The sequence below is a fragment of the Heterodontus francisci genome, chromosome 22, assembly GCF_036365525.1.
Source record: "Heterodontus francisci isolate sHetFra1 chromosome 22, sHetFra1.hap1, whole genome shotgun sequence".
NCBI classification, from domain to species: Eukaryota; Metazoa; Chordata; class Chondrichthyes; order Heterodontiformes; family Heterodontidae; genus Heterodontus; species Heterodontus francisci.
The window spans coordinates 45,735,906-45,762,300 of NC_090392.1; the positions used below are offsets into that span (position 1 = coordinate 45,735,906).

The 26,395-nt window shown below is 43.3% G+C and overlaps 1 protein-coding gene across 2 annotated transcripts in view; it reads right to left on the minus strand.

The window, feature by feature from the left end:
- Window positions 1-672: 672 nt before the first annotated feature.
- ets1 (v-ets avian erythroblastosis virus E26 oncogene homolog 1) overlaps window positions 673-26,395 on the minus strand; it is a 108,830-nt gene continuing 83,107 nt past the window's right edge. For both annotated transcript variants that reach the window (XM_068053776.1, XM_068053777.1), the window contains 2 exons: window positions 9,108-9,226; window positions 673-4,394 (listed from right to left, as the gene is read on the minus strand). In XM_068053776.1, the coding sequence (XP_067909877.1) occupies window positions 4,179-4,394; window positions 9,108-9,226 (335 nt within the window). In that variant the 3' untranslated portion in view covers window positions 673-4,178. The remainder of the gene's footprint in view (window positions 4,395-9,107; window positions 9,227-26,395) is intronic.

Sequence of the window (26,395 nt, forward strand, 5' to 3'; positions counted from 1 at the left end):
AGCAATTCATGGAATCACAATCCAACACCATTGTAAGAGCACCATCATGAGAATTGCAGTGAGTTCGAGGAGACCCACCATCAGCTTCTCAGGGTCATTCAAGATGGATAACAAATGCAGCCTTGCCAGCATTGTCCATATCCCAGTAACAGAGAATTGGAGTCAATTTTTAAAAACAGTCAAACAGGAGAGTGCACAATGTTCTAGGAAATAACAGAATGGACTCTTACCAAGTCATCTTCTCATTGAGGAAACACCAGAACACATGGTAATGTAGAGTTATACAGCCAGGTTTGGACATAGCAAGGTGATGCAATGGTGCCAATGGAATGCCAACTAGATGTGGAATTATGCAAACTAATTGCAGCTAAAATTGAAAACAAAAAGTTGAAAAGCAGGGAGTGTATACCCCGATACCAACACATGCTGGGCATTTGAACTATCTTTTCAGTGGTGGTTGATTTCTCAGAAAGGCAACAACATTGGTCTATTTACAAACCCAAGGAGCAAATGCTAATAATGTGTTGATTGCTGTTCTGTGTGTTCAATCATATCCATAAATTAAATGACTACAAAATGGAGAAAACCATGGCACACATGCCTGTCAGCCCGTGAAAATTGCAATAATGCATTCAAGTTTTTAAAAATTGCAAGGCAGAAAGATCAGACCAATTTGTAAAGAATAAGCTTTTCTTTATTGAAATAACTCTGAATAAACTTCATAAAAACGCAGAGTCTTCAGTTCCATCTCAAATGGATATGGAGGCAATAGCAGCCTTACATTCAGGCCGCAGAGGGCAGAATTTGGATTGGAGCTACAGGAGGTAGATTCTAAAAACTTGGACGTAAAATTTGTTGAATCACATCTGCACTGGTATTACATTGGAGTCAAAAATAATCCAAATTTCACAGCTCATTTCTTTTTATGAAGCATTTCCACAATTTGTAACATTTATATTTAAACTACAGAAAGAGTACAGTTATATAAAATATCTCCAGCAACATGATGTGCCAGCATCAGCAACTAAACTTACAGGAATCTTCACTCTGCTCCAATGAGATCACTACATCTCTAAGCTACCTCAGTTTACAAAGCACCAGCTTTCTTTTTGCTTTTTTGTCCTTTTAAAAAATATAAATTATTCTTAAAAAAGCTAAAAAATAAGTCTTGAACAAAATACATAAAACATCTTTTTTATATCCCCTATTTCAGACTTTAAACCTACAGTAAGAAAGTATTTATTCTGTTGAGGCAATTTTTGGATTAAAACTAAAGATCACAGAGCCAATGGAACGTACGGTGGGTTAATACCTGGTCACGGCAACTCTGAAGCAGTGGTCTGTGTTTTTGGATTCACACATCCAATATACAATACATGAGGACATTTACAGTATGTCCTCTAAAGCACGTTCCACATACCTGCAACATATTACCAAATTCCAACTCTTTACTCACACACCAGTTAGACAAATAAATGTGTTTAGAAGCATATTTTTTCCTTGACCAATTGAATGATGAACTGCAGCGCATTTGGTCGAAAATAAGCTTCACTCACATGATGCAACTCTTGACTGCCGTACGTCTAGGCAAACACTTTTGAGATTTGGGCTCCAGCTGAAAGTCTCATATTCACCATTATATAATTCTAAGCGGTCTTAATCAATAACTTAGACATCACCCTTGAAACAGCTACACAAAGTGGACAAGTTGTGAACTACCTTTCTCCTAGGGCAGTAATGCTCATCACACATCCCTAGGGACACTTGTAACCTGCCGTCCTTCACCTATGGCCCTCAGGAGACTTGCTACACCATATGCCTCTGGGCTCCATTCATAACCAATTGATGCAATGTTGACCAAGCTGGGAATCAGGACTGTTCCCTCGCCCATTCTTACTCTCATGAAAAACAATTGTATGCGCTCATTAGAAAGCCTCAGCTTCCATACAGCAAGTGAAGAGCCCTCTTAAATGGAACTACTGGCCCTATAGCTTTTCCCTCTTTCTCTTGGGAATTGACTAGGCTTTCTCTTAGCAGTTGCCCTTCATGGAAGAATTGAAAGTTAGAGCTCACTGTATGGGGGAAATCACAGATGTAGACAATGTCCTGGTCAATATCTATCCCTCAAGCAACACCTAAAAACAGATTATCTGGTAATTATCACATTGCTGTGTGTGGGAGCTTGCTGTGCACACATTGGCTGCCATGTTTCCTACATTACAACAGTGACTACACTTCAAAAGTACCTCATTGGCTATAAATTGCTTTGGGACATCCTGAGGTCGTGAAAGACGTTAAATAAATGCAAGTCTTTCTTTATTTATCTTCTGCCACTCCATTATGCTGTGTTTCCCACATTGCTGAAGGTGACTCTTGCTTAACACATTGACCTGGATTGGTGCTCGAGAAATGGTTGGTAACAAAGCACAACCACATAACTCATCAGCATTTGAATGTGCAGTTCACCCAGGCCCTTGCTGTTCTGCCAAAATTCATTTGCTCATTGCCTCCATTTTCATCATTTTTTGATAGAGCTGCACATGCTCATTGGAAAGGTAACTTAGGCTGTGGGCCAAGTAACCATGAATCAATCAGCTGATACTTTACAGTGCAACACCTCAGTTTTTTACTGACAGAACTTAGTACAATTAGACTGAGCTACATGGGTGTGTAAGCAAACTGAATGAGACAGTGCCCCAATGACATTTCATGGAAGGTATATCACTTACTGATGGTTGGTAGAAACACCTCTCTAGCAATGCAACTAGGAAAAAGAGCAGAAACATGAAGTTACACAGTGTATTCCAGACAATGTCTAGACACCCTGGGCAAAAATTGTAAAATAAAGTTGTACAACATTCTTTGGCTCATTGAAGATGGCAAAGAGCAACCATCTCCATTTTGTATCCAGTGACCATACTTAAAGCCTCCCAAGTTCAGTAGTGACACAGAGTCACCGGTAAAACTGGCCTTTGCCTGCTTAGACTTAACAATGGAATTTCTCCTCAACTTCAGACAACTCTCCACTCAGATAGATTTCCTGTCTACCTCATTCATTCCAGACACTTTGAAGTTCGAAATGTCCATTAATTCAAGGATAGCACTGTCCTTTAAACTTAATGCAAGCAGATATACAAAGGCTGCCTCGATTCTGTTCATCTGCGAGGCTTCAGAGCTGTGAGACCTCGGGTGGAACTAGGTATACCTCTGCCCTTCATCTTATTTGGTTTGATCAGACTCGAACCTGGAGACCTAATCAAGATTCATATATATCCCATTGTTTACTCACCTCTTCAGACCTCCCTGGCATAAAACTAGGGCTGGTATTGAATTTACTTTTCCATGTAGCTTTTTAAAAGCACCTTCCCAGAAGTGGTCTAGTTGCACAGAACATATCAATATATATTCCGTATATTCAGTTGTGTCAGACTGTATCAGGAAACAACCATAGTGCTTCAAAGAATCTCATCTCCTGTCTCTTTTTAGCTCACTATTCTCTATTTAAAAAAGACATTGTGATCGACCACACTGATTGTCACACTGGACAAAGACAGATTCCAACAGGCTTGGCGCAACGTGACATTTTTTTGGTACTTCACCCAATCGTAGCTCCCTTTTAGGTTCTTAATGAGTCATCTCTAAGTGGTCTACCCACCTTCAACACCTGATCAGGTCAGAGCTGGTAAGGTTCCTACACAATTCTGAAAATACTGAGACCAACTTACATATGAGCTTAAGACAAAATACTGGCGAATAAGTAACATAATAAACTACCTAATACATTAATTTCAGTCCACCAATGTGGCCAAGGTTGTCACTGGACAAGTGGACAGTGACAGTCATGCAGTTGCCCATTGGGGACAATGGTTTTCTTTGAGGGCAGTGCGTCTGTTCCCGTCTCCTACAATGCTTTACAGCATCACAATCCTTGCACAGTCCATCCGTTGCACTAGTAAGGCAGGAAAAACGAGAGGTTACAAAACCAAAAACACAAATAAAAATTATTTTTTTAAAGAAGAAACTGGTTTTGTTTGCCTTGTAGAGCTGTGCATTGTTTTTAAATGTCTGTCTTCAAAGCGATGATTTTTGGCTTTCTCTACGAAGCTTAAGCAAACAAACCATATACAAGTTCTGTATGTGAACACAGTTTGGAATCCAGTCCCACAAGCGGGTATTCCTTATTCATCGGCATCTGGTTTAACGTCGAGCATGGCGTGAAGTTCCTCTGGCGTATACCCTAGCAGGCTTTGGAGGTCACAAACAAACCGGTACACATAACGCTTGCCTGCTGTTTTGTGAATGATGTTCTTGTCATAGTAATAACGCAGGCCTCGGCTCAGCTTCTCATAGTTCATCTTTGGCTTATTCTTCCTTTTTCCCCATCGTCTGGCAACCTGAAAAGGGAAGTGGCATTCACAGAATTACATAGAATTAGACAGCACCAAAACAGGCCATTCGTCCCAACAGGCCTATGCCTGTGTTTATACTCAACACGAGCCTCCTCCCATTCTACTTCATCTCACCTGATCAACAAATCCTATTCTTTTCTCCCTCATGTACTTACCTAACTTCTCCTTAATGCATCTATGCTATTTGCCTCAACTATTCCATATAGTAGCGAGTTAAACATTCAAACCACTCTCCTGAATTCATTATTTATTTATTAGTGCTCATCTTATATTAATGGCCCCTAGTCTGGATCTCCCCTACAAGTGGAAGCATTTGCTCTACGTCTATCCCATGAAGTCTTTTCATAATTTTAAGGATCTCAATCAGGTCACTAGAAAAAGTAGCCCCAGCCTATTCAGATTTTCCTGATAGTTATAACCTCTCATCTTTGGTATCAGCCTTGTAAATATTTTTTACACCTTCCCCAGTGCCCTTATATGCTTTTTGCAATATGAAGACCGAAACTGCAGACATTACTCTAAGTGTGGGTGAACCAAGGTTCAATATAAGTCTGACAGTCACTGAGAAGGTGTCCCTTTAATACCAAGAAACAATCACCTTCTTGCATAGTGTGGGGTTCAGTGGATGAACAATATGGCAATCAAATTCACTCCTGAATGGTTTAACTTCTCTTCCTATTGCATATCATGAACACATAACCATCATGAGAACTCTACCAGACAGTCATTACTTTTAGAAAATAACTATTTGCCATCTGATTGTATCACACATAGTAACTCTCAAAAAGGAATTGGCTAAATACTTGAATTTTTTTCCAAGAACCAGTACAGGCACAATGGGCCGAATGGCCTCCTACTGTTCTGTATGATTCTATTCTGGACAGTACAAATATCTGACTGGTGCTCTATGCTCTGAGGTTCAAGGAATGCTGGCAGCATCACTAGTATATAAGCAGAACATAAGAACATAGGCACAGAAGTGGGCCATTCAGCTCCTCAATCATGTTCCATCATTCTGATCTGTACCTCAATTAACCAATTAACTGTGTTTGTTCCATTTCCCTTGATAGCTTTACCTAAGAAAAATATTTGGATCTCAGTTTTGAAAATTTCAACTGACCCAGTCTTCTGAGAGGGGAAGTTTTGGTGAGACCACATTTGGAATACTGTGTGCAGTTTTGGTCTCCACATTTAAGAAAGGATATACTTGCATTGGAGGCAGTGCAGTGAAGGTTCTCTGGATTGGTCCCTAGGATGAGGGGGTTGTCCTATGGTGGAGACTAAGTAAATTGGGCCTGTATTCTCTGGAGTTTAGAAGAATGAGAGGTGATCTCATGGAAATATATAAGATTCTAAAGGGGCTGGCTAGGGTAGACACTGAGATTATTTCCCCTGATTGGGGAATCTAAAACATGGGGGCGCAGACTCAGGATAAGCGGCCGATCATTTAGGACTGAGATGAGGAGAAATTACTTCACTCAAAGGGTTGTGAATCTTTGGAATTCTCTATCCCAGAGGGTTGTGGATGCTCCATCATTGAATACATTTAAGGCTGGGATAGACAGTTTTTTTGGTCTTTCAGGGAATCAAGGGCTATGGCGAGCAGGTGGGAAAATGGAGTTGACTCCTAAGATCGTCCATGATTGTTTTGAATGGTGGAGCAGGCTCAATGGGCCATATTGGTCTACTCCTGTTCCTATTTCTTGTGGTCCATATTTCCACTATTTCCCTCTTACTGAAAAAGTGCTTCCTGATTTCACTCTTGAACCGCCTAACTCTAATTTTAAGATTGTGCTCCTTTGTTCTGGATTTCCTACCAGAGGAAATAGTTTCCCTGTATCAGCCCTATGGAATGTTTTTAATATTTTAAACACCTCTATTATTCCTTCAACCTTCCAAACTCAAGGGAACACAATGTAATCCTCATAATTTGACCCTTTTAGCCATGCTATCATTTTGGTAAATCCAGCTCAGCTGGTGCATTTGCTCAATGTGGTTGAGCCATGCAGGTCAGCAAGGTCCCGGAACCATTAGCTGGTCTGTGTTGTGTTTGTTCATCTTGGGAGCATTCCAATTGGCTTCACTGTATCTGGGTTGGAATGGAGCAGGACAGGGGGAAAACAAAAAAATAATCAGTGCTCACACTCCAGGAATTCCTCACAAATCTACATTGGGTTAGGCTTTAATGCACCACTGTAGATCAATAGGCCGACAAACATTTATGAACGAGGGTACGCCCCTTGGGTGAGTTGCGCAAGGTACTAAGGCTAGTTGCTGTTGCTATCTAATGGAACCTCACCCAAATATATTGCTGCTTTCAGGCTAAAGAAAGAGTGAATGGTACTGCACCTTTAGACCAACAATAAATTCACTGGGATTTATGCTCATCCCCTTCTCCAAAAACGGCATCACAGAAAAAGGAGATTTAATGATTAACCAATTAGAGTGTGGTGACACTGAATTCTAAGCATGTTCTTTCAGATTTCTAGAAAAGCCAAAAAAAATTCACCATTTGAACTAATACCAAGGCTTGGAAGTCCTTACAGTTCCCTGGACAACAGGGTGGGGGGCTTCTGCGGCTTTGAAGTTCCAAATACAAGATGCAAAGGAACTCCAATCAGTCTCTTCAAGTGTCCACATTTCAATAGGTCTGGGGATTTACACAAGGACAATATATCCACAAGACTGGAACATTCAGGGACAACAAGGACAGCACCACAGCTATTATGGTTGCAGAACACAGCAACAAGATTAACTGACTCAACCGTGGTTTTATTCTCATGAAATACGATGCTTAATACTATTCAGAACTGGAATATACGACAAAAAGTACATTATTAAAACCTCAGCCAACAAATCATTGGATTATTATTTCAAAAATTTTAAAAAAGCTCTTTACTCAACAGAAGGGGGTTAATACAGAAACTGGAGTAAAGATTGACTATTACACGGTCCCAAATGACAGGGGATCTGGCAGCTAGACCTCCATCCTTAGGCTATGTGCTATGAACCTGAAGTTTGAGTAAGAATTTGAACACATGTCTCTAAACCCAGGTTAATGTAAAAAGCACAGAATCGTTACAGTGCAGAAGGAGGCCATTCGGCCCATCATGTCCGCAACGGCTCTCTGAAAGAGCAACTTCTTCAGTTCCATTCCCCTGCCTTCTCCCCGTAATCCTGCACATTCTTCCTGTTCATATAACTGTCTAATTCCCTTTTGAATGCTGATCCTGCCTCCACCACATTCTCAAGCAGCGCATTCCAGACCTTAACCACTCGCTGCATGAAAATGCTTTTTCGCATGTCACTTTTGCTTCTCTTACCAAATACTTTAAATCTGTGCCCTCTCGTTCTCGATCCTTTCACAAGTGGGAACAGGTTCTCTCTATCTACTCTGTCCAGACCCCTCATGATTTTGAATACCTCTATCAAATCACCTCTCAGCCTTCTCTTCTCCAAGGAAAACAGTCCTAACTTCTCCAGTCTATCTACATAACTGAAATCCCTCATTCCTGAAACCATCTTGTGAATCTTTTCTGTCCTCTCTTCAATGCCCTCATGTCTTTCCTCAAGTGCAACGTCCAGAATTGGACACAATACTCCAGCTGAGGCCAAACTCGTGTCTTATACAAGTTCAACATAACCTCCTTGCTCTTGTACTCTATGTCCCTATGAATAAAGCCCAGGATACCGTATGCTTTATTAACCGCTCTCTCAACCTGTCCTGCCACCTTCAATGACTTATGCACATATATACCCAGGTCCCTGTGCTCCTGCACCCCCCTTAGAATTGTACCCTTTATTCTATATTGTCTCTCCATGCTCTTCCTACCAAAATGAATCACTTCACATTTCTCTGCATTGAACTTCATCTGTCACCTGTCTGCCCATTCCACCAACTTGTCTATGTCCTTTTGCAGTTCTACACTATCCTCCTCACAGTTCACAATGCTTCCAAGTTTCGTATCATCTGCAAACTTTGAAAATGCACCCTGTACACCAAGGTCTAGGTCATTAATATATATCAGGAAAAGCAAGGGTCCCAACACTGATCCCTGGGGAACTCCACTACAAACCTTCCTCCAGCTCGAAATACATCCATTAACCACTACTCTTTGCTTCCTGTCACTCAGCAAATTTCGTATCCATGTTGCTACTGTCCCTTTTATTCCATGAGCTACAAGTTTGCTCACAAGTCTGTTGTGTGGCACTGTATCAAATGCCTTTTGAAAGTCCATGTACACTACATCAACAACATTGCCCTCATCAACCCTCTCTGTTACCACCTCAAAAAACTCCAGCAAGTTAGTCAAACATGATGTTCCCTTAAGAAATCCATGCTGACTTTCCTTAATTAACTAGCATTTGTTCATGTGACTATTGATTTTGTCCCGAATTATTTTTCAAGATATTTTCCCACCACCGAAGTTAAACTGAGTGGCCTGTAGTTGCTGGGCTTATCTCTACACCCTTTTTTGAACGTTTGCAATTCTCCAGTCCTCTGGCACCACCCCCGAGCTAAGGAAGACTGAAAAATTATGGCCAGTGCCTCTGCGATTTCCACCCTCACTTCCCTCAGTGTCCTTGGACGCACCTCATCTGGCCCTGGTTCTTTATCCACTTTAAGTACACATAAAAACATAAAAAGTTGGCGATTGGCCAATGCTCATGACAAACTCAATGTCACCATGTCCTTACCTCATCAGGATCTGCCAGTTTGAACTCCCAGCCATCACCAGTCCAACTGATGAATGACTGGCAAGATTTGTCTGTCAAGAGTTCCAATAAAAACTGCCACAACTGGATGGGTCCACTCCCTGTCAGAAAGAGAGAGAGAGAGGAAGGCATTAATATACAGATTCCAGAGAGATCACAAAGCTTAGACTCTACCTCAAAGGCCTGTGGTGCTGACAGGAATGTACATGCACACAAATCCTAACTAATTTAATTGGTTGTATGCAGTCTCTCGATAATCCCACTGGGTTGTTCCTAGAGCAAAAGACAATGCTAATGATTGCTTACATACTATCAAAGAGGGCATTAAAACATCAGCATTTCAAAGGGAAAGCTGGAAGACAAGGGGTGAGGAGGAATGTTGCAAAAGCAGAGTGGAGGGGAAAAGTCAGGAGAGGGATAAGTGGGGAGAGGGATAAGTGGGGAGAGGGATAAGTGGGGAGAGGGATAAGTGGGGAGAGGGATAAGTGGGGAGAGGGAAGGTAGGATGCGAAAAAGGGGTGAAAGCGGGCATCTGGAAGAAGACTGGTGAGAAAGAGGGTGAGAGGGCATAGGGAAAGAGGGCATAAGGTAGTGGTAAGAGGGAAGGGGGGGAGCTACCAGGTAAATCTCACTGAAATTCACAAACATTACAGGTCCCAATTCATGCATCATTCAACAGGAAATGAAAAAAGATTATGTTAATCTGCATCATGTAAAAGGATAATGACTATTCAAAAAGTGTGAACAGTTGTAATAGATCTGATGAGAAAATCCATTTAAGACCCGCTGGAATTCCATGCATATATTGGGACTGAGAGGCAGGGTGGAGGCTGAGGTATGTAGAACATCAACACAGAGAATTGCAACCTGGCTCCCCATGCATCCAAACAGCTGACAGGGGCTCTGCCTATGTACTGAATAAGGAAAGGTACCCAGCCTGTGAGGATGGATCAGCAAAACACTCAGAGCTGAACTACAGCACAATGGTTGATTATTGTAATCACTCATCCCTCAACAAACAGCCTTTAAACCCATGCCTTAGCCAGCCTGAAATTTGCAAGAGGAGCAATGAGTTCTGAAGGGGCTTTCCCTGCTCAATTGAGCAACTTGTAGGAGCAGTGCCTACAATCTGCAGCCTTCCCATGCAATATAAATGTTAATCCCTCCATCATAACCCATTTCTGACATCTGACCATATTACCCTCGGGAGAGGGGCAAATTCCATAAAATCTGAACTCAAAACCCAATCCACAGAAAATATAATTTCCTTTAGATAACTAATAGGCAGGTTTACCGGGTTTTTTTTTTCAGGAGGTTGGGTGTTGAAACACTAGTTGGGGAGTGTGGGAAAGGTGGTGGTGGTGTGTGGGGAGATGGGGGAAGAGAATTTGCTATATTTTCAAAACAAAAGTAAGAGCCTATGTCTCAATGGCATTGCTCTGCCCACTACACATGACACACATGTCCCGCTAGCATGCACCCACTGAGAACTGGACAGCTTAATTACAGATCTGACCAACTATCTGTCAGCAGTGGATGTGGCAGCATACTATAAAGAAAAGACATGCATTTACACAGCACCTATCACAACCCCAGGATGCCCCAAAGTGCTTTACAGCCAATTAAATACTTTTTGAAGTGTAGCTACTGTTGCACGTAGGAAATGCGGCAGCTAATTTGCACAAAGCAAACTCCCACAAACAGCAATGAGATAATGACCAGATAATCTCTTGGTTGAGGGATAAATATGGACCAGGACACCAGAGATAACTTCCCTGCTTTTCTTCAAAATAGTGCCATGGGGTCTTCTACCTTCAAAGGCAAATGGGAGCTTGATTTAATATCTCGTTCAAAGACAGCACCTCCATCAATACAGCACTCCCTCAGTACTGTATTGGAGTGTCAGCCTGGATTATGTGCTCAAGTCTCCAGAGGGCAACCCACAGCCTTTAACTCAGAGGCAAAAACAGTGCTACCACTGAGCCAAAGTTGATACCTAAGCAAAGAATTCAAACTCATCCACCCACTCACTCAGCTAAGTATGGGGCAGCCTCACAGGAGATGCACAGGCTTCACACTGCATTAACCCTGCCCTTTCCTGCAAGCAACCTAAGAATAGAGCTTACACCAAGGAATCACATGTTAAAAGTTCCCCACAATGAGGGTAGTGTCTGCTGAGCAAAATCCCCTTCCACCCAAAATAAAAAGTTCATGCAGAAAAATTTAAGCAGGACTCACAGATGTATGATGGCATCAGTTTATTAGAATGTGGAAACTGAGCATTAGTGTCTCTCTGATCCCAATTGGGAACAAGGCAGAGCATTGATGGGACTGTGAAATGCAGTACAGAAGTACAGATAATCACACACAGACACTCTTGTCAGTGTTTCCATCTGAGATGAGGTGACAGTGCTGGACTCTTTCGGTCTCTCTATTTTTCTGCTGATTTCATTAACAAACTTTTTTATGGCAGTGATGATCCAACTCTGCAGGAATGTGAGCAGGCAGCAACGGTAGCTCGAGGCAAGTACCGCCAAAGTCTGCAGCCAAGAAACAGTCATGGAGAGCCTTAAATCACAGGCTGCAACTCCCAGCAACATGCTCTTCAACTCCACTCATTCTCAGGCCTGAAAGATGCTACCTCCTTATTGCTCCATCCTTTACTGACCCTTACAGCACCAGTTGTAGGGGTTATTTTCATTAGATCCGAAGGGATTAAACAGTGATTTGATAGAGCTGTTGCGATTTATGAAGGATTGGTACAGGGTAGATAGAAACAAACTGTTTCAGTGATTGAGGGGTCTAGAACATAAGTGACATAACATACAATTAAATGCGAGAGATTTAGGACAGTGAGCAGGAATAACCTCTTAGACAGAAAGTTGTGAGGCTGTGGGATGCACTGCCAGAGTCAGTGATAGAAACAGAAACTGTGACAACATTTAAGAATAGGTTAGATAGATGGATGAAGAGAAAGGGGGAGAAAGAAATGGGGACAGGGTGGGCACATGGCATTAGGATACTGCTTGAGTGGAGGATCAGTACCAACATGGAATGGTTGGGCTGAAATGGCCTGCTTCTTTGCTGCAATTTCTATCGTATCAACCCACTGATCATATATATGGTCAGGGCAGGGTTGGCATTCTTTTCATCACCCCTCCAACTTGTGCCCTTCCATTCCTGAGTCTTCCACTAGAGCCCCCAGCTTCACTCAAGGCAATCAGCAGCTTTCACAATCTAGGAAGCTGAAGCAGGCATTTAAGGGGCATCTTTCTGAGACAAGCCTGTCCTCAGCTGGCATACACAAACATGCACACTGACACACAAACACAGATATACTCACACAGACACACGTGCACAAACACCACAGACCCATAGAGAGAGACATACACACACACATGCAGACACACACAGATGTTCCAGCAATGAGGATTGAGAAGCTGGACTGATTTTTTTTTTCCCTCACTGGCTCATGTGGATGTGAATTTTATTACATTAATCAGCTGACTGCATCAACCCAGTAGGTTAAGGTTTACAGCCTGCTGGGCACTGTGTATCGGTATGGTGGTAATGGAGCTGGAACCAGTGAAGGGACGTTAGACTAGTTAGCTGTAGCAGTTAATAAGAATACAAGAGGAGAACATTGTAAAATATGAAAGTTACTTATTGTTTAGAATACAGACTGCAAACCATTTAAATGTTTCCCTTGTTTTGAGGAGTTAGTATAGTCTAGCAGCTACTGTAAATATATATTGTATTACTATTTATTGTGATTATTATTTGCTTTGCCATTTTAATTAATGGATTAATTTGTCAGCTACAGCCTGTAACAAAGTTTGTTGTAATGTTACTCTGCTACTTTTCAGATGTTGAGGGGAATCCTATGACGCCACAGGATAGATACAAGAGCAAAATTAATCAAAAGAAAGTTTTTCCATTCAATATCTGTAGGTTATCAAAAATGACCTAGAAATCAAAGACATTGAAGACGCTGTCAAGGCTGAATGATATGAAGCCAAAACTCACCTACAATAACAGTTTAAAATATGAAAGCCAAAATATATAGAAAGGACAAGAAAGATCCAAAAAGCTAACAGCATCATCCTTTGGATGAGACATTAAACTAAGAGCCTGTTTGCCTGTTCAGGAGGGCATTTACAGCTGTAATGGGAAGGGGAGGGCAAAGGATGTATCACACAAGTTGAATTGTCCTTATAGAAGGTCAGGTACTTCCGACAGAAAAGAAACAACGGGCAAGGTAACTCAGGGCTAATTTACTAGTGGCTGCCTCTGGCAATAAACCTGGAGTTTACAACAAATGAGTGACGGTCTTGGGACAGGGCATGCACATGTGACTATCAGCATGGACCAATTCGATTAGTGAATGAATCTTTCTCAAGATAGATTGCTGATGAGTTGGTTCAAATGTTTACAGTGAGAGACCCCTTCCTATACGCTGTCAGGGTCCACGGGCAGAATTTTAACCAAATCGACCCATATACAGGGTTGGGGAGAGCAGGGTGCCAGGAGCAGTTTGGAAAGCTATTTGATTCAGCAGCAAGATTTCCTTAGGCTCTTTAACTTAGCCAAGGCATTAACATCCCGCTTCTGGGTTTCCTGACCAATCACAGAGTGTGGCCATGATGACAACCCGCACCTGTCAATGGAAGGGTTTCTACTTAAAGGGATCCCAGCAGGGGTCAGTATTGGTTCTAGAGGCTTCAAAAAGCACAAGAATGGAAGCAGAACATGGGGTGACTGCCCGTGTCCCTGACATCCCTGCCTCCCACACCCCTCCTACCACCGAGTCTCTGAATCTTCCCTGGAGATCCTATTGTGGGCTGGGAAGGCCCACAGACAAGTAATGTTTCCCATGGACAAGAAGAAGAGGCTAATCTCACAAACCAAACAAATGTGGTTGGAAGTGATGGACACAGTCATAGCAGGAGTGTAGTCCCTCAAACCTGGATTCAATGTCGCAAAAGGTTCAATGACCTCATAAGGGCAGGGAAGGTGAATGGCATACCGCTTTCAGGTACCAACCCCCACAATCTGACAGCCCCAGCACTCTCCTGCACAGCACTCCACAGAACAACACACCTTGCAGCTTCACTCATTCTTCTCTCTGGAGACACCTCCTCATATCCCCATCTGAACAGCAACATTCACACTCACCCTCATCTTATTGCCATCTCACACTCGTCCCTCACAGTCACCCTGCACAAATATTATCATTCTCTCCTCTCCACATAATCTGTTTTTCACACTCACAACTCTCTACTTTCTCTCATTGCATGAGAAGAGAGAGTGCAGACTCCCTGATTACTGTGGAGGAGGAGGCCTTGTAGATCGGCAGGGTGGGTGGGGGGATGCAGAATGAATGGCCATTGGCAATAGAGAGATGGGAGTCTCCCAGATATCTGGTGATAGAATTAGAAATCACAATGCCACATGGCATTGAACAATCACTAATGTCGATTTGATGTCACACTAATGGAAATCTGAACATCTGCATAATGAAGGCTTTGAACTCTTTCCACATGTCAGTACTAGCTCATGTCTTTCATCTGGAGCTGGAATGGGAGGCGGCAGGAGTCCTCAGAGTAGGTTGCACGCTCTGAGGAAGCACCGTCACAGGACTCATGCGCACCCTGCACAAGCTCAGATTCACACACCTTGATGGGGACCCCAAGGGAAATGTCTAGGTTGTCACATGGTGAGGCACACATCACAAGTGAACAGGAGCAGGTGTTGGAGACAGAAATAGCAATGTAGAATCACCATCGGAGAATGCAGGACACTCTAAACTCCGCTTAATCTGGGCACAGGTGCAGTGCCTCGGGAGTCACCCAGGAAGAGGACAATTGCAGAGCAGCAATGAGAAATGTGTGAGGTTCTGTCAGAATTTCCAGAGGCACTGTGCACCATGGGAGAGAGAGAGACTGGAAGAGTCCGTCTTCACCAAGAGTGCCATGATGTCTTAGGCCATTGCGCCGATGTCCACCTCCATGGCTACTTGCATGGAGCATCAGATGTGGCAGGCAACCGAGTACAGGTTGGTCTTGATGAATAGCTTGCACATTTAATCTGTCAGTTTAAACAAGATGGAGGAAGGCCTCGCCTTAGCTTAGTTCAGCACCTCATTGAAGTGTCGCAAAGTGCTCTCCAGCCCTTGGCTAGCAGGGAAGTGCGGGTGGGCCATGAGAGGAAAGATGGAGAAAGGGCACATGGAAGCGACTCTGCTCAAGGTGTTCACACTTCTTGTCCCTTGCTTGTGCCCCTCGCCCCTCCCTCCCCAAACCAGAGCCTATATGCCATCGCATGCCCTGATGACTGTCTGCCTTGCACAAGTGCAGGAGGAGCAGTCTTTGGCAGGGCCCTCATGAGCTCCAAAACCCATAGGACGTCTGCCACCGAAATCTCAGCAGTCGCAGCAGAGGAATGAGCAGCCTGCCTTGAGCTCTGTTGAAATCAAAGGGACAGAAATAATAGAAAATGGAAAAGAAAGATTTTTTAGTTGCACAAGAGGATTCACTTGGGTGATTAAAGTAATTATAAAAATGCCATTGTCTTAAAGAATTGGAAAATATAAAAGAATCATGCACTTTATTTCAAGTATCCATTGTCCAGCCATCTCCTCTGTTGCCACTCACCTTTCAAATGAACATTAGCCTTTGGGAAAATGGTATGAGCAGAGTGTAAGACAAGTAAATGGTATGATTGAGACTGAGGGATTTCTGACTGTAGGAATAATTTGTGTTTGTGAGCAGAGGGGAAATGGGTTCAGTATTGTTGTGGCATAAAGCTTCACACACTCAATTTATCTGAACCGTGCCTGACTGAGTCCGTTGCAGGCTTCCTTGGGAGCCAGGTGAACGGCACTGTACCTGTGGGAATCCAGCCACTGCAGCAAAGTGAGAGCCATCTGTGTCTGGCCTCATCAGTAACAAAGTGGATGGAAGTGGCAGCCTTGGCATGCATGGCAATGGTCACCTGGGAAATGCGCTTGCGGGCAACAGATAGTGAAATCCTGCAGATGTCACCAGCAGATCCCTGGAAGAAGCCATAGAGGAAGATAGTCCGGGCTGTGGTGACCTTGACGGCCACAGGCTCACCTTGTCCACTGGGAAGGATGTCCTGTTCCAGGAGGTTGCAGATGTCAGGAACAACCTGCCAAGAAAGTCTGAGGCTCTTGAGGCACTGTTGCTCTGTCTGTATACCCTGTGTTGGAGGCATTGCATCCTTCAAGCTGGAGATCTGTGTCCACCCACTTTGTTCTGTGTAGCAACATATAGCTGGGGAGAAGGCAGCTGCTGTTGATGTTGGTGTTGCTGCTCCTCTTGTTCCTCATCAGAGGTCCACAGTATAGCTGCATAAGCTGCTCCCAAGCTGCAGTGAAGGCTGACAGCAGGGAAATGCAGAACAAGGTGAGGTTAAGTTCATGATAGATGGAATAGCTTCCAAAATGTTGGAAACCATCTGTAAAGCAGTGAAAGTACGCTCTCAGAACAAGTCCTGTGAGCACAAGTCTTTCTCATAGGCAGGGAAGCAGCTGTGCAGTTTCAGTCTTAAAAGGCTTTCTAACCTTTAATTTCTCAAAATAATGAATCCTCGCTGTGCTTGTTGACACTGGCAAGTTTCACACAGCTCAGGAAGCCCATGCACTGGCTGTTAAATCCAGAATACAGTGTTAAATTCTGAATGAATGCCTCTTAGCTTATTGGGGGTTTCCTGCTCCCCCTAGAACTAACTCAAGTAAAAGACATAAGTGATCAGGATTACGTCAGGTTTTCAACATGCTGGCATTTTAAAGGGAATTAAACACCTGCCCGCCTTGCCAGTTACAGTTCTGCCCATGCTTGTACAGTGAGAGACCCCCCCCTCCCCCATACACCATCAAGATTCATATGTCTATAGTGAGAAATCCCTCCCCATTCAGCATCAGGATCTGTGCTATTACAATGAGCGTTGCTTTTCCCCCACTTTTCACTCCTGAGCTGAGCAGTCTAAACACTAAGTGAGGATTGATATCTCGCCTACAATGGGGCTGTTAGTGTCGGAGCACCATTCAGCTCACATCTCACTTCAAACAACTTCACTCAGGGAGTGAGTGGCTGAACGCTCAGGGAACTGCTCACCAGCCAATTACCTACAGCCCAACAGGCAGGACCTGAGAGCTGAGTTTATATTTTATTTCTGTGCTCTGTAAAACACTGGTACAGCAGTAGGGTAAAACACAATGACCCAGAATAACACTGTCAAAATAAGGGAGAGATGAATGATGCTCACCAATATTCATTTACAAATGCAGGAGCAACATCAGATGCTGGGAGATGGGCAATTTCATACAGAAATCCAGACTTCGTTGTCTGAGTTACGCCACTCCATCATTAGCTTTGCAAAAATGAAACTTCACTGTCTGTCTCACCATTCAAATACATCAAACAGCATTAAGTTGCTGTATTTGTATAGTCGATACGAATAAACCCACCACAGAAAGTTAAGTTTTGACTATTTCAATCTAAGAACCCTTTTAACGATGTGATAAGTCTCAATTACTGCCAGTCAACCTCTTAGGCACTGAAAATTAACCATTACAAGTGAGGAGTCTCATTCCTTCAGGTTTTAATTGTTACTGGAGATTATTAAAATGTCAAATATGAAATTTTCCTTTCCTTTTCTTCTCTTTTTTCTGTCTCTTTATATCTAATCTTTTTTTACCTGTTTATTTATCTTTCTGTATCTGATTTGACATTGAATTCCTCACTATAATTTTCACTTGTGCTGCTAATATCACAATCCTTCAATATGATTGGTCAGAAGCCCAGTTTCCTTGCTATGTCGTTAAGAAATTGCACTTTGAGCAACTTTCCATTCAAAAATTTTTAGAGTTTAAACATGCAGCGTTTTAAACAACTAACAACGGACATCATTAGCTGCCTTGCCACAGTGAAATATGGTCCAATATCCACGAAACAATACAGCTGAAGAAAGTACTCTGTACAGCCCTATACAGGAATACTCACTGTACAGTATGGGCCTATATCAGAGCATTCATTGTACAGTACAGCTCTATATCAAAGCACTTACTGTAAAGTATGACACTATTTCAGAGCATTCACTGTACTGTATGACCCTATATCAGAGCGCTCAATGCACGGTGTGGTCTTATTTTAGAGAACTCTGTATAGTGTATCCCTATATCAGAGCGCTCACTGTACAGTACGGCCCTATATCAAAATCCTCATCTCCTGTACAGCCTTATTTTAGAACACTTGGTACAGTATAGCTCTATATTAGAACACTCTGTACAGTATGGCCCTATATCTGGGCACTCACTGTACAGTATCACCCATATTAAAACACTACAGTACAGCCAGCGAGGTAGTATATGGTAACAAGATAGAAGGCAGTCTTTAACATTGTTTCACTGAACAGTACCGAGTGTGAAGAAGAAGAGTGCTGATCTCTTCCCTTACAATGCGCAGTTAGAAACAAAATATGAAGCAAAAACTGTACAGGGTATGATCACCGTTATGAAATAGTCTCACATTTAAATGGTGCAGAATGGAGCAATGCCATTGAGCAGCACACACTGTGTTCTATATTGATTGTGCGGTTAGACATGTGTCAATACACAGCACTCCGAGCCCCAGCACAAGCCCTGCTAAGTCAAGGGCAGCACCACATCTGAGAGCAAGTGGGCAGCTGTGCCATGCACATGACTGTGTGGGAGTGCGCCATGTTGCGAGACCAAACATTCTTTTGCATGAAGCCCTTGTGGGTGGCCTATTTACACATCAGCAAGCACAACAACCCCAGTTTTAATCACAGCCCCAGTGCAGTCAGTAAATTGAAACTGGGTTACACAGAATTGCATAGAATATAAGGCACAGAAACAGGCCATCCGGCCCAACCAGTCCATGTCGGCATTTATGCGACACTCGAGAATTCTCCAATCTTTCCTCATCTAACTTTATTGGAATAACCTTCTATTCCTTTCTTTCTGATATGTTTATCCAGCTTCCCCTTAAATGCATCTATGCACCTCAGCTACTCCATGTGGTAGTGAGTTCCACATTCTCATCACTCTCCGGGTAAAGAAGTTTCTCCACAAGTGGCAACACTCTCTCTTTAAGTCCCACAAAGCGATTGAGCTTGCAAACTGAGGTTCTGAATGCACTCATACTTGAGAGCTACTTGAGAGGAGCCTGTGCAGTTACAGCTCTGCGAATAGAAACACTCTCCATCAGTCAGGATACTGTGTGGCACATCACTGGGACCCACGTGCAGTTAAGGTAACTGTTGTTTGCAAGATTGGAGGAAGTATAAATATGAATCACTCTGCCTGCTGAGCAGAGTATATATCCTCTCTTTAACTCTCATGTACACAAACACACACACATAGAAGTATGCATGAATGCACTCACAGACACAGCAAATTAAACGAGAACAGCAAATTACATGGATACAATAAAGGCTAAGGGTGCCGACAACAATCTGGCTGTACTACTGAAGAATTGTGCTCCAGAACTAGACATGCCTCCAGCCATGCTGTTCCAGTACAGCGACAACACTGGCATCTATCCGACAATGTGCAAAATTGCCCAGGTATGTCCTGGCCTCAAAAAGCAGAACAAATCCAATCCGGCCTATTACCGCACCATCAGTCAACTCTCAATTGATGGAAGGGGTCACTGACAGTGCGATTAAGCGACACTTGCTCTGCAATAACCTGCTCACCAATGCCTCGTTCGGGTTCCACCAGGGCCACTCGGCTCCTGACCTCATTACGGCCTTGGTCCAAACATGGACAAAAGAGTTGCATTCCAGAGGTGAGGTGACAGTGACTTCCCTTGACTGAGTTTGGCATCAAGCAGCCCAAACAAGATTGAAGTCAATGGGAATCAAAAGGAAAACACTCCGCTGGTTGGAGTCATACCTAGCCAAAAGGAAGATAGTTGTGGTTATTAGAGGCCAGTCATCTCAGCCCTAAGACATCACTGCAGGGGTTCCTCAGGGTAGTGTCCTAGGCCCAACCATCTTCAGCTGCTTCATCAATGACTTTCCCTCTACCATCAGGTCAAAAATGGGGATGTTCGCTGATGAATGCACAATGTTCAGCACTATTCACAACACCTCAAATACTGAAGCAGTCTGTGTCCATATGCAGCAAGACTTGGACAACATTCTGGCTTGGGCTGATAAGTGGCAAGTAACATTTGGCCACATAAGTGCCAGACAATGACCATCTCAAACTAGAGAGAATCTAACCATCTACCCTTGATGTTCAACAGCATTATCATTACTGAATCCCTCACCATCAACATCCTGGGGGTTACCATTGACCAGAAATTTAACTGGCCAAACATATAAATGCTGTGGCTACAATAGCAGGTCAGAGGCTAGGAATTCTACAGCAGGTAATTTACCTCCTGACTCCCCAAAGCCTGTCCACCATCTACAAGGCAGGGGTCTGATGGAAAACTCTTGACTTGCCTGGATGATTGCAGCTCCAATAACATTCAAAAAGCTCGACACCATCCAAGACAAGGCAGCCGCTTGATCGTCACCTCATCCAGCACCTTAAACACCGACTCCCTCCACCACTAGCACACAGTGGCTGCAATGTGTACCATCTACAAGATGCACTGCTGCAGCTCGCCGAGGCTCCTTCAACAGCACTTTCCAAATCTGTGGTCTCTAGCACCTAGAAGGAAAAGGGCAGCAGACGCATGGGAACACCACCATCTGCAGGTTCCCTTCCAAGCCACACACCATCATGACTTGGAACTGTATCACTTCACTGTCATAAGAACATAAGAAACAGGAGCAGGTATGGACCATATGGGCCCTTGAGCCTGGTCCAGCATTCAATACAATCATGGCTGATCTTCTACCACAACTCCACTTCACATCCCACTCTCCATACCCCTTGATTTGCTGAGAAACCAAAGGTCTGTCTATCTGAGCCTTGAATATACTCAACGATGGAGCATCTACAACCCTCTGTGATAGAGAATTCTGAAGATTCACAATCTTTTGAGAGAAGTTTCTCCTCATCTCACTACTGGATCAAAAACCTGGAAGTCCCTGCCTAACAGCACTGGGGGTGTACCTACACCACATGGTTCAAGAAGGCAGCTCATCACTAACTTCTTAAGGGCAATTAGGGATGGGCAACAAATGCTGGCCTTGCCAGCGATGCTCACATCCCATGAACAAATTTTTAAAAAGCCAAGACGAGAAAACATGTGGTTCAAATTCAACCCAGTTTGAATGAACATGCAAAAGCTTGTCTGTCGGGTGAGGATGGCTGATACCAGCTTGAAAGTATAGCACTTGCTTGAAAACAGACTCTCGTGTTCTCATCTCTGGACCTGGGTTTGAATCTAACCCAGAGTGATGGAATGAAAGTCTTGACACTCACTGCTGGCTGTTGGAATGTTTCTCAAAATAAGTTAGGGTCAGTCTCAATTCAGTTCCCATGCATATGGTACAATGGTGCCCCTAATTCAACACAAATCTCCACTAAAATTGGCAATGTCACCAAGTGACTGCTCCTTGAAGTAATAATCCACTTTTTTCACTATTACATGGCTGGGGGAGATGGACAGACAGCTATGAGATGTTCAATACAGTGTAGGAGCAGGAGTGGACCATTTGGCCCCTTGAGCCTGCTCCTGTCATTCGATAATATCATGGCTGATCTACCTCAACTCCACCTTTCTGCTATAGCCCCATATCCCTTAATTCTCTTAGTACCCACAAACTCTATTGACCTCTGTCTTGAATATTTTCAACGATGGAGCATCCACAGGTCTCTGGGGTACAGAATTACAAATATTCACAACCCTTTTAGTGATTAAATTCCTACTTATCTCAGTCCTAAATTACTGACCCCTTATTCTGAGACTGTGACGCCATGTTCTGGATTCCCCAGCCAGAGGAAACCACCTCTCAGCAACAACCCTGTCAAGACTCAATGTCAGGGTATGCCGAACATACATTTGAGCTCAGGTAAGTAAGGTTGCCAACCCTCCAGGATTGGACTGGAGTCTCCAGGAATAATCTCCAAAACACTGCTGAGCAACTAGGGAGAAAAATCAAAGGAATATTAAGAAAACTGTGTATATTTTCTTCACTTTCTTTGAAAACCTCTGTTTAATAGTTATAAAGATATTAGAGATTGGAAAAAGACTCTTTGACTGACAGTCAGAATCATTCAATTTAGCAATGAAGAGTCTGTTTGTGTTCTAATTGGTCTAGGAAGGCGCAGCACTGCAAGAATGAACGGGTTAGGCGACCAGTGGTTGGGTGGGGGGGGGGGGGTGGCAGTTGGAGGCAGGAGGTCATGTAATGAAACGTCAGGAATCTATTCATCAGCAGTTGGCAACCTTACAGTTATGCCACAGCAACTGTCAACCCAGCAGGGAGGAGAGAGAGAGAGTTCACTGAGTCACTCACATGTCACGTGACAGAGAGTAATGCACATCCCACCCTGTTGGTCAGAATTATGTGCGGCGCACTAGCACTGGGGAATGGCAAAAAGGGCAAGCCAGCTGACATTTTGGATAGGGAATGATTTAATGGGAAAGACCTTACTATTTCCAGCTGACTGGTTGATTGCGGATATTTTCTGGAATCAATTTTGTAAAGCTAAAATTAGCCACAATATTTCCCTTTGATGTGTTGCATTTTTTCCTAGAGGACTGGCTGTAGTTGGTCTGCCTTCACTCAAGTTTTCATCCGGCATGGATCTTTTCAAGAATCAGCCTTTACACCAATTATAGAATCACAGAATCATAGAATGGTTACTGTACAGAAGGAGGCCATTCAGCCCGTCCTGTCCGGTCCGTGCTAGCTCTCTACAAGAGCAATTTACCTAGTCCCATTCCCCCATCCTTTCCCCATAGCCCTGCAAATCTTTTCTCTTCAGATAGTTATCCGGTTCTCATTTGAAGGCTTTGATTGAATCTGCCTCCACCACATTCTCAGGCAGTCCATTCCAGATCTTAAACACTTGCTGCGTAAAAAAGTTTTTCCTCATGTCGTTGTTGCTTCTTTTGCCAATACCTTAAATCGGTGTCCTCTGATTCTGAATCCTTTGACCAATGGGAACAGTTTCTCCCCCATCTACTCTGTCCAAACTCCTCATGATTTTGAACACGCTATCAAATCTCCTCTTAACCGTCTCTTCTCCAAGGAGAACAGACCCAGCTTCTTCAACCTATCCATGTAACTGAAGTTCTTCATCCCAGGAATCAATCACGTGAATCTTTTCTGCACCCTCTCTAATGTCTTAACATCCTTCCAAAAGTGTGGTGCCCAGAACTGGACACAAAACTTCAGTTGAGTCCAAACCAGTGATTTATGCAGGTTTATCATAACTTCCTCGTTTTTGTACTCTATGCCCCTACTTATGAAGCCCAGAATCCCACATACTTTACCAACTGCTTTCTCAACTTGCCCTGCAACCTTCAATGATTTGTGCACATATACCCCCAGGTCCCTCTGCTCCTGCATCCCCTTTAGAATTGTACCCTTTAATTTATATTGCCTCTCCTCGTTCTTCCTACCAAAGTGAATCACTTCACACTTTTCTGCATTAAATTTCATCTGCCACTTGACCGCCCATTCCACCAGCTTGTCTATGCCCTCTTGAAGTGTATCACTATCCTCCTCATAGTTCACAATACTTCCAAGTTTTGTGTCAGCCGCAAACTTTGAAATTGTGCCTTGTACGCCCAAGTCTAAGTTATTAATAAATATCAAGATAGCAGGGGACCCAACACCGACCCCTGGGGAACCCCACTATATAGCTTCCTCTAGTCCTAAAAACCATTCACAACCACTCTCTATTTCCTGTCATTCAGCCAATTTTGTATCCATGTTGCTACTGCCCCTTTTATTCCATGAGCTATAACTTTGTTCACAAGTCTGTTGTGTGGCACTTTATCGAATGCCTTTTGGAAGTCCATTAACACCACATCAACAGCATTACACTCATCAAGCCTCTCCGTTACCTCATCAAAAAACTTAAGCAAGTTAGTTAAACATGATTTGTCCTTAACAAATCTATGCTGGCTTTCTTTAATTAACCGACATTTGTTCAAGTGACTATTTTGTCCCAAATTATCGTTTCTAAAAGCTTTCCCACCATCGCGGTTAAACTGACTGGCCTGTAGTTGCTGGGCTTGTCCTTATACCATTTTTTGAACAAGGGTGTAACATTTGCAATTCTCCAGTCCTCTGGCACCACGCCTGTATATAAGGAGGTTTGGAAGATTATGGCCAGTACCTCTGCAATTTCCACCTTTACTTCCCTAAGTATCCTTGGATGCATCTCATCCAGTCCTGGTGGCTTATCAACTTTAAATACAGCCAGCCTATCTAATATCTCCTCTTCATCAATTTTTAGCCCATCGAGTGTCTCACTTACCTCCTCTTTCACTATCTTCTTCCTTGGTAAAGACAAATGCAAATTATGCATTTAGTACTTCAGCTATGCCCTCTGCCTCCTTTTGTGAATCTCCTTTTAGGTCCCTAGTTTACCCACTCTTCTCTTTTACCACCCTTTTGCTATTTATATGCCTATTAAAGACTTTTAGATTCCCTTTTATGTTAGCTGCCAGTCTCCTCTCATACTCTCTTTTTGCTTCTCTTACTTGTTTTTCCACTTCCTCTCTGAACTTTTGATATTCAACACGGTTTTCAATTGCATTATCCACCTGACATTTGTCATATTCATCCTTTCTTGGCTTCATCTTACTCTCTATCTCTTTTGTTATCCAGGAGGCTCCGAATCAGTACCAGAAAAACACAGCACAACATGTTTCCAGCTCAGCCAGTCTGTCAAACACCCAATGTGCCCCCAAAAAAAATGAAAGGTTGTCTTTTTAAAAATATTCTGCTACCACAGAAACCTGTTAGAGTGAGGAATATAGCAAATCCCTTGCACTTCCTCCCCCACCCAGTGCCAGTGAGCTCACTGGGCTCTCCTCTTATCCCTCCATCTAGCATTCAGCAAAACCAAGAGGGCAGCAAAGGACTGAAAAGTTCTGATGAAGGGTCACTGACCTGAAACGTTAACTCTGCTTCTCTCTCCACAGATGCTGGCAGACCTGCAGAGTATTTCCAGCATTTCTTGTTTTTACTTCAGATTTCCAGCATCTGCAGTATTTTTCTTTTATTAAAGGACTGAAAGGAGCAGTTTTTCCTGCACCAGTTTGCTCCCCTCCCCTCTTGAAGGCTCTGACTCTTGCTGCCCTCTAGTGCATCACCCAAATCTAAATGTGCTTCATATTTAGAATCAATGGGCTATTCACATGCAGAGGGCATCAGATCTGAGCTAAACTTTGTCCTCGTGCCACATCCACACACATGTCCCAACTGGATAGTGATTAGGGGTGAGACATCTGGGTATCTTCCCCAGCCCACACCACCCACCACCCACCCCCCTCAACCTCTCCAGCTCAAAGCCGACTGCAGTTTGCTGCTCATTGCTACTGAGATCAGCTGGTGGATGGGAACTGAAGTACTCCTGATCTCAATTCCACACCCCTTGCTGCATTTACCAAATAAGCCACCAAATTAATTGAAAAAGCATCTTCAGCCTCCACTTCAGCAAGTGGTCAATCATCGTATTTCAGACCATGGAAAAGAGGGTCAAAAATAACAGGGAGGTCTCCAAACCAAAAATATCACTGGTGCCTTCACACCACCACAAACCCTCGAACCCAAGGTGATTGGTCTCTGACTCATCTGTGACAATATCTGATTCCATTTTATTACAGATAAGATCTGGGTGACTGTTACTAGCAGAGTGAAGCATGCAATCACCTGAAGTGTCATTCATTGCAAGAGTATCTCAGTGCTTGTCATGCACTCAGTCAGAATGACAGGTTGAAGGACAACTGCCGATTGCCAGACCCTGTATCTTTTTTGCGCTGGAGTGCATTGGTGGCTTTTTTAAAGGAAGGTACTCAGCTGGAACTGTTTTTACCTTTCTGACTGATAGTTGTTTCTAGATTAAGCACAGCAGTAGCGGCATACATTTGGCCCCAATAATGTGGTTTAACCACAGCCTGACAGCTGCGCACTACAGCATCAGTGTAACATCATCTTGTCCCACATCAGCAATCTTTTGACCTCTTTGAGAGTGACTGCCACTTTAGCATCAGTGAAGACAGAATTGCAGGTTGTTCTGTACTTAGGAACCATGTGGATGAGGGGCTAAGTTGAGGCTGTCCCAAATACATTTCACTTAG